This window comes from Sycon ciliatum, chromosome 4 (assembly GCF_964019385.1).
Source record: "Sycon ciliatum chromosome 4, ocSycCili1.1, whole genome shotgun sequence".
In the NCBI taxonomy this organism is placed as follows: Eukaryota; Metazoa; Porifera; class Calcarea; order Leucosolenida; family Sycettidae; genus Sycon; species Sycon ciliatum.
The window spans coordinates 18,201,234-18,217,233 of NC_088646.1; the positions used below are offsets into that span (position 1 = coordinate 18,201,234).

The window sequence follows — 16,000 nt, forward strand, 5'->3', positions numbered from 1 at the left end:
AAGTCAGATGTTCTTGGCACCTAGTCTTGCCCAGCCAACTCAGCACCCACATGGGCAGGCAGCAGACGCCAACGGTAACACAGCTTCACTTGACCCTTCTTTATCGCTCTGGACTCTACCCTAGTCTTGGCCTTTTGCCAGTTTTGGTTGTAGCTGTAGATTTTTAGAGAGCCATACATAATCATTGTTTCCAGCTGCGCTGTCCCATTCGGTGTAAGTAGGTAACGAGGCAACACACTTCCGGAATTTTTGGCAATTTGCTTCCAGAAGTGCTTTTTCATTAATTTTTAGCTTCAAGAGAGGTTCCATTTTAGAGACCTGGAAGCTTTTCTACACCATGGACGCAGAAAAATATCTTCCTCAGCTCCTTGCTGAGAGAGATCGCCTTGATCCAGCACTCGCTCACTGTTTACGTCTTTTGGACAAAGGTAAAGTTCACGCCAGCCCGCATTGCAGTTTCTCGACCTCGTTTCTCTGTTTATTGAGAGAAACACGGTTTGGTCACTCGTACTACATGTATCTGCTTTTTGCGTATTGCCTCTCCTCACAGAAATTGACACAGTGAAGGCTGGTCGGGCAAAAGCTACCGCGGAGCAAGTACATTTATCAGAGAAAGTATTTGTTCCAGCTAAAGATTTTCCCGGGGTAAGTAGTTGTGTGGACTGTAAGATAGATTTGGGACGTACAATGGCACATGACGGCAACAATAAATCACATGTTTTACTTTGGGGGTAGGCGGTGGTGGTTGGGAAAATCAAGTAACCTCCTCGCTCGTGTGTCGCGGTGCACTCACAACTTGTTGCCCGTTCGGCTTGCTCACTCCGGTGTTCAGTTTGAAGCCGGCCGCTGCGCGAGAAAACGTGCCAAAGTTAGGTTGGACAAATCACGGAAACAGAGTAAACCAACTGCTGGTTCGTTTACTACGAGTACATGTACCGGTACTGCATACATGTACACTCGTGGCCATGTGAATGCTGCAACAAGTGGCTTGTGCCAGTAACTACAGTAATCATGACTGTGTTCTGCAGTGTACTCCGTAAAATCTGTGCACGAATTCACCATGTACCTACTTCAGTACTAGTTGGCTACTAAATCGCTACATTTCTTTCCTACTCTACATTTCATGCAGGTGTATGTTGTTCGTCCGAACGGTGTAACAAAGTTTCCCGTGGCATACTATTTCTTTGGGGGCGCGGACGGCCTCACACGAAATCCGAATAATTATATTGGATTGTACACACTTCTAGTTCATTGCAACGCTTCATACAGCGCCATGTCGAATTCGTTTCTGTTCGCGCAACTAGCCTTCTCGAACAACACTCACTCGCTTACTTTTCTTGCGGGATAATTTCTCATTGTTCGGTCCTTTGTTTATTTCTTCCACATCCCACATCATACCGGTAATTAATTTCTTGCTGGTTGTCAAAGGTGTGTAAACGAACCTATAGCAGGGTTCTAGCCAAAGGGGGGTAGGGGGGCGCAGTGCCCCCCTGTGAAAAATTGCCGACCCCCTTCTCATTTTCCGATTTTCGTGTTTTTCATGCATAGATGGTTCGTAAAGGCACATTTGTCTGGGGTGAAGTCAGGGATTCGCCCCATACGTTGCATTTGGCGTGGCAAGACAATATTGGAAAGTGGAAAAATGGGATATACGGTAACTGTTTCCCATGCCCCTTTCCCCCCCCCCCCCCCCCTACTATTTTGACCTGGCTAGGAATGGAGAATGTATCTACAAGAGTGGCACGTGTCACAGGTTTTTTGCACAATTTTTCGTGATACATTTTCCCAAGGTCTTTGCGGCCACTAAGTTCGTGAGGAATTTTGACTCGTGTTGTGATTGGGTACGAGAAGAAATTGTTTTCCTTCTGTGCTGGACGTTTCTGTTTTTGGTCTCCGGTTCTTTCCTCCACCAGTATAATTTTGTAGGGCGCCTGCTTGGACCAAGAGGGCTCTCGCTGAAACGCATGCAGTCTGAAACTGGCTGCCGCCTGACTATCATGGGTCGTGGATCAGTGCGTGATTCTGCAAAGGTAATCCTACTTCTCTGAATGTGATGACTCGTGTGTGACTATTGCTACTCCCCTTTGCTCAAACTTGTTGAAACAGCACCACTGCTTATGCTAGCTTCTGACGTGCTGTCTAGTTGTCAGCTTGGACTCGGTGACCGAATCACGGGCACTTAATTTGCTCAACGTGTCTGTTACCTCTTGTTTGGGAACTCTGTAGGAGGATGAATTGCGTGAATCCGGCGACAGCAAGTACGATCATCTCAACGAGGACCTACATGTGCTGGTGGAGGCCAAGGGAAATGAGAATCTCGCCGCCGCTCGCCTAGCTGCCGGGGTGGCCGAAGTTCGCAAAATGCTTATACCGGGGGTGAGTACTGAGTACACTGTACACTGTAGTTTTGATGTTGTGTCTGTTGTCCCGGAAATCAGCCTGTGCCTGAGTGTGTGTGAATCTGCTCGTGGCTCTTTTTTTGTTTTTGGTGGAGTGTGTGTATTTTTGCCGATACTGGCCAAGGCGCTCAGTAGTTTGCAGGTGCTGCTAACATTTCACCCGATTTGAAAAATCCACACGAAAGCCCTGACATGATGTGGCACTTAGCTAAGACAGGTGGCAATAAAGGACCGGGCCCCAATTCCAGAAAGTGCGATGTATCTTTCATTTTGTGGATATTCCCTGGTCTTGTGAGCTGTGTGTCCTCGTCCTAGAATAGCAATGTGTAACTGTTGTTATGTGTTTGTTGTGTCAGGATGCTAATGATCAAATTCGCAATGAGCAACTGCGCGAGCTGGCACTGCTCAAGGGCATCCAGGAGCAGTCGGAGACGATTGCATCGGTGCGCTCCGATTCGTTTCCCGTTGCCGAGCACGCACCACGGGCACCTGTGCGCAGTCGTGCTGCCGCAGTTCAGCCCAGGCAGCCGGCCATTTATGCTGCAGCGGCGGCGGCAATGGCGGCGGCCGCTGAGCCACACGACTATGCACCGGTCATGATGGTGCCTCGACAGATGGAGCGTCTGCCAGCAGGCCTCGCCTATGCTAAGGTAGGGCTATGCGCAGGGATGCCTCCGTTGTTGATATAATTGCATTCAATGCGTTGGTTGCACTCGTCCCTGGGTACTTGTGGAGACGTAGCGTATCAATACATGTAGTGTGCTTTCCCCGTGCTTGGGAATGGATAATGCTTGTCAAGCCGTTCTACTTCCGTACTTCCTACTGCCGGGTTTGTCAAGCCGTATTCTACTAGTACTGGTAATTGAGTGGTGCAGGAAGCTATATGGTGCACTGCCCAGCTTAAGTACATATACTGGCTATCAAATCTCCAGCCTTGCAAGCTGTTGGAATGCTGTATTCTCAGTGCCAGTGTGGCTTTGTCTAGCATAGCATGCTATACGCTTACATCGCTCATGATGACGTGTGTGTGTGTGCGTGTGTTTCAGGCTCCATCTTTCGAAGATGCTTACCTGGAATCAGCTGGCCGTAGTAGACGGTAAGACACGTTGCCACATTGATGACTTGCTACTCAATGATGGCCTACATTACATGACACATACGGAAATACAATATAAAGTGGCCCGTTCATGTGTGTGTGTGTGTGTGTGTGTGTGTGTGTGTGTGTGTGTGTGTGTGTGTGTGTGTGTGTGTGTGTGTGTGTGTGTTGGGGAGGGAGTGATATCTGCGCATTCTATCCACTCCTCGCTGCACATTCTTTAGCCCCTTTTTCCCTGTGATTATGTGTTGTGTGGCACCAGGTACAGTGAGTATGCAGAGCCAGCCATACAGATGGTTCCTGTGGTGAGACCAACTGGTGGCTTGTCGGGTGAGTTTGCCCTCTTGTCTTGCAGGGTTTGTTTCCATTCTGATGTCGAGGAGATGGGGTATACTGCTGCCCAATCCTGTAATGAATTCTTGATTCTGAACTTGTCTTTCTGCAAGATTAATCAAGAAGCCCCTTTACTTGAAATCAGACCTGGCTAATAATATTATGTGACACAGGCTCTTCACCAAGCATACTTCTTGTAGAACTCCAAATGGTGTGCGAGTGACTCTTGCATGATGGACTGTCACATAGAACCTAAGTGTGCTATCAAAGAGACCAGAAATGGAGAACATCTGTTGTGCTATTGTAGCAACTGAGAAGTTGAGGGGGTGTTGTTTCTGCAAGAGTCCTTACTTACACCACAGTTACATCTGAGGTTTTTGTTTTGCTTTTTTCCGCCCCCAGCAGCACACTCTCTTCCCAGGACCATGACGGCGCCCAGGACTCGTAAACGCTTTGAGCCCTATCAAGGTGTCCGTAACTCGACGCCTGGCCATTACTGATCTTCGTGAGTTTTACACGCACACACAGCACACCACCACCAGATGCTTGCGCACAGCGCCGGCAATCGCCTTCCCAGCACACGGCGCCACTTTCTTTTCCTACGCTCAGAGTTTTTAGTTGTCATGCCATCAACGTCCATGCCAAGTGTCATCGGCACACGTGATGAAAAGCTAACCTCGCTAACTGCTGATTTTCTAACTCGCACTCCATTTTGGACTTTAACGATTTCTGCTAATCCTCGCACTTAACAAGCTAATGTTCTAATGACGTCATGTTACCTTAACTGCTCGAAATATTTTCCTGACGCTTTTTCAGCTGAATGCGGTTTGAATAACTCTCTATCTCTCTCTCTCTCTCTCTCTCTCTCTCTCTGTCCGTTTGTCGGTCTGTCTTTCCTTCCTTGTTTTGTCTCATCCGAGCGATCGATTTTGATCAGCATACAATTAATGTTTTGAGAACTTTGCTGAGTGACCGATGCAGAATATATGCACGGCTTTTCGCCATTTTTTTAGTTTGAAACTTCTAAGTATACTTTTTCTGTAGAACTCTGTTGATCTGCATGCGGTCAATTTCCTCGTGGGTAACGTCACTAGGTATAATTATGCTGACTGGTATGACTGATCTCTCTCGTTTTATTAATTGGAGAGGAAAGAGTCCTAAGGAATGACTATTTTTAAAATGACCAGATTTCACGGCTCGCGTGTGACTCAGTCAGACTGATTTTCCCGCATCCACATCAAGACCAGATACTGTAGAGAGCAAATATGATTATCTTAGTGAGAACCAGAGTGTTTGAACATTCCTGGTCTCTACAAGTAGTTCGAAGTATAGTTTTGAACGGTCCCCAAAAATAGCAGCCGCCAAACTACTGCAAACGTTTGGTTCACTTGTCGCCGTTTCATACTGGGTACTCTGGCCTCATTAGTGTGCACTCCGGGAACAGGTGAACCCAACCATATTAAGCACTTTAAAAAGAAAGATCAAGAATGCTGTTGCTATATGATAAGAAAATAAGTCGTGCAAAGTGTCGAGACACAGGCTTTTTTTTACCAGCCATCACTGATGTCTGTGCTGGATGAGAAAAAAAGACACCAATTATAGCTCATCAGAGCTGTGAATATTTAACCATCCTTGTGTCAGAATTTTGGAGTGGAGTTTGGTGATCGCAATTTTCCTCGTTTAGAAATGTGGGGATGACCTTGTAGAGGTGTGTCATCTGAAAACTTATCTAATTTTAAAATTAAAGAAGCTGAAGTATAATACAGTGTTGATGTTAGCTTTGGCCTGGATGATAGAAATTTCTTGATAGCTAAAATAGATAATCAAGAGCCACATTTGCTCGTGTTGACTTTGTATGGGGCTAAGCCGTTTACTGACTTTGAATGTTGATCTGAAGCCATGGCAGGGAGAATAAAGTTTAAGCAGAAGACAAAGCTGATCATGAAGTAAAGCTGTGCTAAAACAGGGCAGGCATGATGTGTCTAATGTCTGACCGCCACACATGCGTATGATGCTGCAGGTGCGAACGAGAGCGAGGCCTGAACGAGCAGGGCTTCACGCCCCGTGTGATACTAGTAGCTGACTGTTGGTGTTTGTCACCGTCACCGGACGCTGTGTTGTTCTGCCTCCCTGTTGTGCCTGCCTGCCCTGACTTACTTGTGCATCCGTTAATGTGACTCTCTCCTGGCCAACATGTATATGTTACATGTTACATTCTTCCATGACGATGCTCGATTTTATCGCCCTTTAGTCATCTGACTCGCTAATGTGCCTTCCAGTCAGCCTAACATAAGCCACTGATGAAAGACCAGAAAAAAAGGAATAATTAACTGCCATGAATTGTCTGCCGCCATTCTGCCTTCGTCTAGTTTTCCATTGAAAGTCGTGTCTATTTTTGCATTCGCTTTTTTGTCATGTTGTCATGTTGGCGATGCTTGGTTTGTCTCAGGACTATGTCTTTTATGATCCACTATTTTTGAATGATCACTGGTTCCTCCAAAGATTTGAAAAAAAGACATATTTTACCCTTTCTTTATTGATACTGTTTTGTTGACACAATGCAGAGATTTCTTTATATCATTTTATCACCTTTTCCCCAGTCTTGTTTGGGATGATCTCTTTCCACCTACCCCTATTTTATCCTTCTCACCATTACTAGGATTTTTCATGGTGTACTGTCTTTTATCCCTATCAGCGAAGATCCACGCTATTTTCTCCCAAGAATATCTATCGCCCTTCGTTTTTCCGCGTGGTCGCATGGTACTCGTTCCGTCATCAAAGCACCCGCTCTCTTGTGTTGGGACTTGGTGTATGTATGAGTGTGCCCTGGATCCCACTTTCGTGTTAAAGGGGAAGTTAAGGCAAAAATTAAAATTTCACCAGTTGTAGTCTTCGGGGTGCTGAGTCGAATGGTCTTGGTCCGAGAAAGCTGAGACGCTCCCTTCCTACTTGAATCCCAATCGAACTCGCGCACTTCCACCGAAACTGGGTGACTGCGCCCTACTAGATGGGGATTTGTATGCAAAATGTCACTAAAAGCGCCATTTCGTTCTTATAAAAGCACGGATGACCGCGATTGGCCCATATGTTGTAGTCTTTTGGACGCTGAGTCGACTGGTTTCGGTCCGAAAAGACTGCGATGCAGCGTTCCTCCTTTATTCCCAATCGAACATGGTTGAAGAAGCGGTCACGTGCAACTGGGTGCCCAAATCACCTGGTCACCACGCCAGCAGGCGACAACTTTCACACCAAGGTTCAACTCGAGTGACAGGACTGTACCCAAAAAAGGTCAAACAGGCTAGTAAGTTGTACCCTGCAGGCACGGTGACCAGGTGACTGGTGTACGCAGGAGCACGTGACCGCTTGTTCGACCATGTTCGATTGGGAATAAAGGAGGAACGCTGCATCGCAGCCTTTTCGGACCAAAACCAGTCGACTCAGCGTCCAAAAGACTACAACATATGGGCCAATCGCGGTCATCCGTGCTTTTATAAGAACGCAATGGCGCTTTTAGTGAGATTTTGCATACAAATCCCCATCTCACCCAGTTTCGGTGGAAGTGCGCGAGTTCGATTGGGATTCAAGTAGGAAGGGAGCGTCTCAGCTTCCTCGGACCACGACCATTTGACTCAGCACCCCGAAGACTACAACTGGTTAAATTTTAATTTTTGCCTTAACTTCCCCTTTAAAGGGAAAATACTGAGTATATGCCACTTACAGTGTATGGCTTTAGAGATACATATTAAACTGAGCTAACATTTGAAATATGATTTGTAGAATTAATCGATAAGTACTTCGATCTCTAGCCCAGCAGAAAGGGCAAAAAGCGGTTTAGATAGACTTTTTGTGTGGACTCTTGTGTATAACATGGCGTAGTAAGTGGGTCATTTCTAAAATAGCTAGGAAAGCAGCAGTGTTTCGATTCTGTTGAATATAAGGCCATGACTTTGAAAGTGCAGACACATGGTATATTTTCTCACTGCAAAATATGCACTCTTCTAAAGCCATACATTGTAAGTGGTATATTTCTCTTGTTGTGTACTCTTGCTATCGGCAAACAGAAAGTCGTATGCGACACCGTATGTACCGATGTCCGCACCAGGGAGTTTATAACTGAGATAACATTTGAAATATGATTTGTAGAATTGATCAATAAGTACTACAATCTCTAGCCCAGCCATGGCTTTATAATCGAATATACTGCTGTGGGTGTGTAGGTGCGAACCAGGGAGTCGTAACATATTTTACGACTCCCTGGTGCGGACATACGGTACATACTATGTCGCATACGACTTTCTGTTTGCCGATAGCAAGAGTGCACAACCAAGTGTGTGCAGCTGCTGTGTTGAGTGCGATGGGGTTGCCCGCGTCATTTTTGACACAGTATGATCAAGTGTGCATGCTTTTCCGCGCTTGTCTTGAGATCCTAGTCAGGGAGTCGTAAAATACCGTTTTTACGACTCCCTGATCCTAGTACTGTGTCAGTTCATTGGGTTCGGGATGCATGGATCTCCCCGTGTTCTGCTTCGGCTACCGTAGCTGCGATTTACAGCTTCCTTGTGGTCTCTGGTTACGTGCGACAGCATCAGTGAGTCAAATGGCGGTCAAAGACTGATGTTAAAAAATCCTGCTTGGGCCGAAGGCCCGTCATCGAGTTGCACACTCTTGTAGTCTTGGTACTGTGCAGCTCCTACAAGGGCTCAGCTGTGGGTGAGTGTGATCCTGCACAAATCACTGGTGACTGCACAGTGACCTCTCAGAGTATGCACTATTATGTTACCACAGCATTCATGGGCATGTGCCCCAACCTACTCCAGTGCGAAACAGTACTGATTTGGCTTGGATTTGTCCTGGCCTAGATCTGGACTAATCTGCATTCTGGCGCTGCATGACCGTATTTGGATCCATGTTTAACATACCAATGGCCCGTGTGCCAGGAAATGGCGGTTGCCACATGCTGTCTGTCTTTACAGGTTCTCACGGTGGCCTTGTGTTATCAACCCTGGCTCCACATTACAGTGTATCAGCTAACCATGCAGCTGTGATGTACTCTTATCTCACACCACCAGGCATGATTACCAATACTTATTTATCAGGTAGAATCAGGGAGTCGTACCCAAACCTGGTTAGGGTACGACTCCCTGTGTAGAATGCACTCTGTGCTGAATGAATACAGATGGTGCACAGCAAGGCACCATATTTTAAATATTATCATCCATTCACTACATCTGGGCGAAAGAGCAGGTGATGCGGGCAATGGTGAAGAGCAGTCTTCCACTTTAGGTATAGTACAATGTACTTCGTGGAAAGGGATACACTCATGCAGATTCCACCCACCTGGTTGACCAACGCCTGCATGCCTATCACCCACAATATTATTATTAGACACCAGAACTGATAGACCATAAAGAAGTGTGAAAAAAAGTGTCGATATTTTCGCACTACCCCTTGGCAAATTAAACGCCCCGAGATACTGAAAATTGCCACCACTGGGGGTCAGGCGGTCATTCTTACACTGCCCTTGTCCCTTGACCCCTTGTATTTAGGTATCAGCAAGAGTACATAACCCCCCTGGGGTTATGTACTCTTGGTATCAGGTTACACACTAGCCGGATCTGGACAAGTCGAGGGAGCCCTACACAATACACACCTGTATGTTGCTCATTTTGCCATGGGAAACATGGCTGATCACTATTTCACTATACCATCATGCATAAAAACATCAAAAGAACATGAAATAATTATGCGCTGCAAGTCAGTTTAGTCCGTGTATAGAGCTGTGCACGCTCAGAGTTTACCATTAGTGCATTACACTGTATCGGCACCAGTTCTGCCAATACTATGGTTGAATCTGCCAATGGTGGTTACTAGTAGCACCCTTGAGATCGCAGGTAAACAGAGCAGGCAAATTTCCGTACAGTGCAGCCATACGGCTTCATACGTGTAGTCTAATTATTTCCCTTCCACAGATGTTATGAAACCGAAGACGGCGGCCAGCTGGGAAGCAGCATCACAAGCACAGCAAAGAGTACAGACTTGGCATCATCAAAACAGACATGCAACATTGAATTACCTCAGAAAAGTAGACAAAGACAGATCTGTTTGGCGGAAATGGGGGAAAAACGTCTCAGGCGACAATTTCAAGGAACTAAATAAACAGGTTGAAAACCAGACTAGGAGAATACACACCTCCACAGATGTCACAGTGAAAAATCGGTTTAAAATGACAGTTCGGACTTCAGTACAGCAATGGCGTTCTTCAGCCGGCGGGCTCTAACAAGCACAATCAAACATGACACTAAAACGGTATTGCCGGCGGAATGCATCACGCATCCAGCCCACAGTCGGCCATCGTCGCCATGCTGTACAGTCCACTGCCAGACACTACAAGGTGCGCATGTGCTGGCAACGTGTTGCCCAGCGGCACACACGCACGCACGCTTAGATAAAAAAATGAAAGAAAGACAGAAACTTACGCCAGTGGTGCAGTGCAGCTCTGCCCGCTGCCCGGGGATCTTCAAATTTGTGAACAGTTTCGGTATGAGAGAGGTGTGGCGTCAGTGATTGAAGCTTGGTAAACAGTGACCAGGCGGTGACTTCATCACATGAGAGAGCATTACAGAGGCAAGCTACGAAGTATGGCTGCAAATTTTAGGAACGTCTACTAGTATTATGAGTTATGAGCATTCAGGTAAGTTTACGTGAAGCGAGTAAGGCAAAGTCACTGGTCAGGGCAGTTGGTGATTATCATCATCAGCCCAGGTTTATCAGGGTGGTCATGCGTCGTCGCTGGTGTCATTGGATTCCGTGTTGGTGCCACTGCTCTCCTCTTCATCCTCGGAGCTGGACGACGACAGCTTGGAGTCTCCGCTGATCACCGACGGGCATGTGGAAATATCAGGCGACAGCGTTACGCCAATCTCCTGAATAGTGGACGGGTTCATCGAGTCACTCTCCACCTCCGGCGAGAAGAGAGCGTGAAGCCGGAACTTGTTGGCCACGTGCTTGTGGTCCTTGCAGGCGCGATCCAGGTCCTTCTTGGGCAACGAGATCACAGTCATCTGCTGCGAGCCGTCGTTGTTCATGTACGTAGGTGCATGGTCCAGCGTGCCGCGCCGAGACAGGTCAATCGGATTGTGCTGCTCCGCCGGTATGGCGTACGGCACCAGCTGCAGGTCGGACGCCAGCTGCGACGTGCGCATCGAGTACAGCCCATCGTCGCCGTGCTGCATGGCCGCGTGAATGAAGTACGTGTTGAGCCAGCAGTGGAACGCCTTCTGCTTCTTGCCCAGACGTGCGAAAAAGAACTCGGTCTTGATATCTTCAGTTACGGCGACCGGCGAATCCAGTTCCATGAACGTTTGGCCGTCCTTGCGCCGGATATCCACCTCGTAGAACCTTGAGACCAGTGTCCTCTTTTTACCTTGACTAATTTTGTAGAAAATGGAGTAGTTGCCCATATTTGAGTACGCTGGCACACCGTCAAAGATGAAACCGTACAGGAGAAGCTTGACGGGACGAATAGTCAGCTGCTTGATTTTCCGATATCCATAATACTCAACGTAGCGTCTTTGGCTGGGAATGGTGACACCTTTTCCATTCTGCGTCCGCTTCAGGTCGTAGAACATGAGTGCCTCTGGAACAGCCTTGAAGATGTTTTCATGAATAAAAAACGCACAAATCATCACGCCCGTGCGGCCTTTGCCTGCTTTGCAATGTACCGCCGCCACATTCCTGCTGTCGGCGTTCAGATAACTAGACACATCACTGCAGAAAGCGTCAAATAATGGGAACGGAGGAGCGTTGTGATCCTCGAACGGATAGCAAGCCACTCTTCCATGGAACTTTGAAGCATCGTACGTTCTTTCCGCACATAGATTGTAAACCTTGTAATTGTCTCCATGATAAGAGTCCAGAAAACGCACTACTTCATCCAAGTTATTCCGGTAGATTCCTTCTATGCTTTCGGATGGGAAGCCCATAGCCAGGATGTTGGGTCGAATATAGGTGAGGTCCAAATCGTATCCATTTTCGGTAAAGCGCCTTTTCTTCTTCGACACCAATCGCTTGAGCTGCTTAGCCATGGCATTTCATCTCGGTCACAGAAATCCGGGTCAGCTCCAATTTTTTTACACGAGAAGAAGATGAGTCCGGTGAAAGAGCATAGAGGTGTTCGTCTAAAGGATAGGATTCACGCCCGGACTCCGTGTTCCTCAGCTCCTCAAGAACTTCTGCTCCTTTCACTTTCCGTCGAAAAACGCCCAACGGTGTTTTTCTGTGGTCACACCAACCTGCCCAGCTCCACGGCCAGTGCCACACTCTGCAGCAACCAGCAAATTTGCCGAGCCTGCTGCGTAGTCCGTAGTGTGTATTGTCGTACAGCGCTGGTTGTACGGAGTCTGTACTCACCAGCAACACCGCCGCAGCGGGATCGATCGGGGATCCGGGAGCGCTGCGCTGAGCTGCGCGCTGAACAGTGAACACACAGTGCTGGAGCGATCACTTCAGAGTTCAATATTTCAAAACAAAAACGCATGCGCGCTGTACTGGGGTTTGCACCGCTCCCCACCGGTGCACCCCGCTCGGATCGACCGCCTGCAAAGACCAGCGCGCGCGCGCACGTCTGGTACGCTCGTGCTCTGAGTCTGATGTTGACTACGTCACGTGTGTCTGTGGCGTTGACAGATCTGCAGAGTGGTGTTTTTTTATCCTGACTTGCTGCAAGTAATTACAATAGTTATACCGTTCAGCGTTCTCACTGTTGCAGCCCCGGCTGACCAGCTCTCTTTCTCTCTCAGTTGGAGTCCCCGCTCCGGCGATCCCGGATCCCATCTGCAGTAGCTTTAGCATTCACCATTATCGGCATTAATTTTGTTACAGTACTTCCCATACATCTTCATCCACACAGCAATCACGATGCTTTGAATCATCGGAAATGGCAGCTGTGCACGTGCATGCAGTGGAGGAAAGCTAGCCTGTAAGTGTAAGTGTAAACGTGCAGTTCTGAACAAATGGTTTTCATCTGCCGCTTGAGCAGGACATTCCTCATCGATATATCCTGGACATCGGGAAAACACCCGAATCTCACAATACACGATGCCCCTCCGTCACGAGTCGTAAGCTGTCCAAGTTAGTTACCAGGTTACTGGTGAGACAGTCACACTGTACTAGTATTAGTCTGAATCAGAGTAGAGTCACCGCATGAGAGATCAGCTTACTACTAGATTTTAGCCGTTCAAGGTCAACTACAAAACTGGCTTTCTATTCATTTTCGTGCTGTCACTGTACTGTGTCAGTGCAGTGTGACTGGGAATGTCTGTCAGCCACAGTCGGATTGCCGCCGTGAGACCGTGTTGCGTGTTACTTTATTACTTTTGGTTGGTTTTGGTCCGAAAAGGCTGCGATGCAGCGTTCGGCCCTTATTCCCAATCGAACGCGGGTGAGTAAACGGTCACGTGCTCATGCGTACACCAGTCACCTGGTCACCGGTGCACCGTGCCCGCAGGCTACAACTTTTACAGCGTTCCTGTCACTCGAGTTGAACCTTTGAAGTTTGAACCATTGAGTTGAATCTTGGTGTGAGTTATGGCCTGCGGGCACGGTGACCAGGCGACTGGTGTACGCACGAGCACGTGACAGCTTATTCAACCGGGTTCGATTGGGAATAAGGGCCGAACGCTGCATCGCATAAGAAGGAAACGGCGCTTTTAGTGACTTGTTTGCATTCAAATCCCCATCTAGTAGGGCTCAGTCACCCAGTTTCGGTGGAAGTGCACGAGTTCAATTGGGAATAAAGGAGGAAGGGAGCGTCTCAGCTTCCTCGGACCAAAACCATTCGTCCCAGCACCCCGAGACTACAACTGGTGAAAAATTGTTTTTATTGTATACTTCCCCTTTAACTTTTGAGATACTACTGCTTTCCATGCTGACCTTTTCAGCGGACATCATCACCATTGCATGCCCTCCACTTTTTATTGTTCACCGTGATCATTTTGATAACAAACGCACCTGCCACCAACACACCAGTGTAAACCAAGGAACATGACAAGGGAAGGGAATCTTTGGTCGATTGCACTGTAAATGTGAACAGGAGTCTGCAAGTGAACAGGAGTCTGCAAGTCCACGAAGCCAGCAGCATGGGAGCAGTAACTGGCATTACAGACTGTGTATACTACTCCCCGATTAAAAGAATAATCATTAGGGGTGAAACGAGTATATCGAATACTCGAGTACTCGCTCGAAAATTTCAAACGAGCGAATGCTCGTTTCGCAAAATACTCGAAGTATCCTATTTACAGTGTATTGTATACATGTACATCAAGCATTTCTGTTACTCTGACTGGTACTGATGGTCCATGCAAGCACAAAATTAATGCTTGTCCCTACTTACCAGCGAAAGACAGCAGTTCAGACTATTTCCTGCACTAGGCTGCATGCAAGACTACATGTGTATCGGGTGTACTACGTTCGGTGGTGCGAGAGTGTGTGCAGTGCATTGTTTTATGTTGTCAGTTAAATACTCGTACTCGCTCGAATACTCGCTCGTTTTTTCAAAGAGTACTCGAGTCCCCAATTTCGGCACTCGTTTCACCCCTAATAATCATGGCAGTGGTCACATGCTCTTTTACAACTTGTTACTTGCAGCATTAATCCGAAGTGCTGGGCGGTTTCCGATTTGAAAAACAAACATGGGTGTTTGCAGCTACAGTGGTGTAGAGGTGCCACGCGCAGTCTGGAATTATGTACTAATATTTATAGTAAGTTGTTCAAGTAGACTGCATGTAGATCTACATACATGTACCTGTCAATGATACATGCGTGCACTGTATTTTTTGGCCATTCAATTCTTTCGTTTTCACCCTGGTGACGGGCAGCGTCCAAGATATTAACCAAGAACTCAGCGTGGGGATTGAACAGGAAGGTGTAGTTACTACCCGAGGTACTTCTTCTGATCTGAACACACCTCAATATGGAGCAATACACTCGTGACCTAGACGATGTTCATAAACAAAGCAAGTGTGTGTCCGAGGCTTACTAGAGACTGAGTACAGTACTGTAGGGCGCCGAAGAACAACCAGCCCAGAATTTCACCAAGCACAGTACAGTCAGACCTCACATAACCGCACACATCTGAGAAAATATCTGGATAGGCGAGGGAACCGGATAATCGAACACACATACTGTATATGTGCATGGCATGTGCTGTAAATCGGTGACCAACGATTTTCTTCCGGATGGCGAGGGATCCGGATAAAAGAGGATCGGATAAGCGAGGTCTGAATGTATACCAATGTATACACCCCCACACGATGAGTCGTCAACTGTGCATAGACTGCTATACTGTACATGGAAATAAGAACGGTCTAGGCTAGGAAGCTGACACCCTAGTTCAGTCTTCGTCGACCGACAGTACTGCACGCACTAGATGAGTTCCACTGTATGTGGGCATTGTCACTTTGTGTCTGAGATGACTGCTGATACAGAATAGCCCAACAGATCATGGTAAATACTAATGCATTATCCACTACATGTATGCATTACACGACTGGGCACAGTCAAGTCCCCGGCAGAGGAACCAGTGAGTCCGACTTGAAAGCGCAAAGGTGGTGACATCATTGTGGCATGCGAACTCGTGCCTGTGGCATGAAAGCTGAGCAATCATGCCGGTGCTGAAAGTCCTTATCACCTCTGTTTGTCTCCTTGTGTTGTCAAACATTGCCATCAGATTCTTGCGTTTTTTTTTCACCTAGCCCAGCACTCAGTGCATGCACTTTCTTGTTTGTGCTCACCAGGGAGTCGTAAAATGGTATTATACGACTCCCTGGTGCTCACTTCATACCTTCGTCAGGAAGTGCGATAACTAAGCACAAAGCTGACAGGGGTACTGTTACATTTCGGGGGCTTGGTGGTCATCTAAATATTCCGGATCTTCCTCCAAACAGACGGTGAACACCATACTGCTGCAATGTAAAGGTGGAATTTTTGACAGTCCCCAACCATGGACAGTGTGCCCCCCCCCCACACCTTGTGACATGCTGTCATCATCATCATCATCATACTGTACAGCCTTCCTCCTCTAATGCACCTTTGCACAACGGCTGAGGTCTTCTCTTGCCTCTGCGTGTCCTCAAATGGATTTCGCTCCGCAATGGCACTGAGTAGACCTCAATTT

At 47.3% G+C, this 16,000-nt stretch overlaps 2 protein-coding genes across 3 annotated transcripts; one reads left to right on the plus strand and one right to left on the minus strand.

Moving 5' to 3' along the window:
- Nucleotides 1-21: 21 nt before the first annotated feature.
- LOC135814798 (KH domain-containing, RNA-binding, signal transduction-associated protein 2-like) lies at nucleotides 22-6,611 on the plus strand. Of its 2 annotated transcripts, none has more exons than XM_065327969.1 (9): nucleotides 22-428; nucleotides 551-645; nucleotides 1,914-2,030; nucleotides 2,227-2,376; nucleotides 2,756-3,049; nucleotides 3,446-3,495; nucleotides 3,758-3,825; nucleotides 4,231-4,333; nucleotides 5,849-6,611. In XM_065327969.1, exons 1-8 carry the CDS (start codon nucleotides 338-340, stop codon nucleotides 4,326-4,328), a joined length of 963 nt encoding a protein of 320 aa, XP_065184041.1. In that variant the 5' UTR covers nucleotides 22-337; the 3' UTR covers nucleotides 4,329-4,333; nucleotides 5,849-6,611. The 2 variants fall into 2 exon arrangements, with proteins under 2 accessions (XP_065184041.1, XP_065184042.1); XM_065327970.1 differs by having other exon boundaries at nucleotides 4,234-4,333.
- A 3,132-nt stretch (nucleotides 6,612-9,743) lies between these two features.
- On the minus strand, nucleotides 9,744-12,359 carry LOC135814799 (phosphatidylinositol 3,4,5-trisphosphate 3-phosphatase and dual-specificity protein phosphatase PTEN-like). The gene has a single exon (XM_065327972.1). The coding sequence runs from the start codon at nucleotides 11,910-11,912 to the stop codon at nucleotides 10,605-10,607; it is 1,308 nt and encodes a 435-aa protein (XP_065184044.1). The 5' UTR covers nucleotides 11,913-12,359; the 3' UTR covers nucleotides 9,744-10,604.
- Between the last annotated feature and the right edge of the window lie 3,641 nt (nucleotides 12,360-16,000).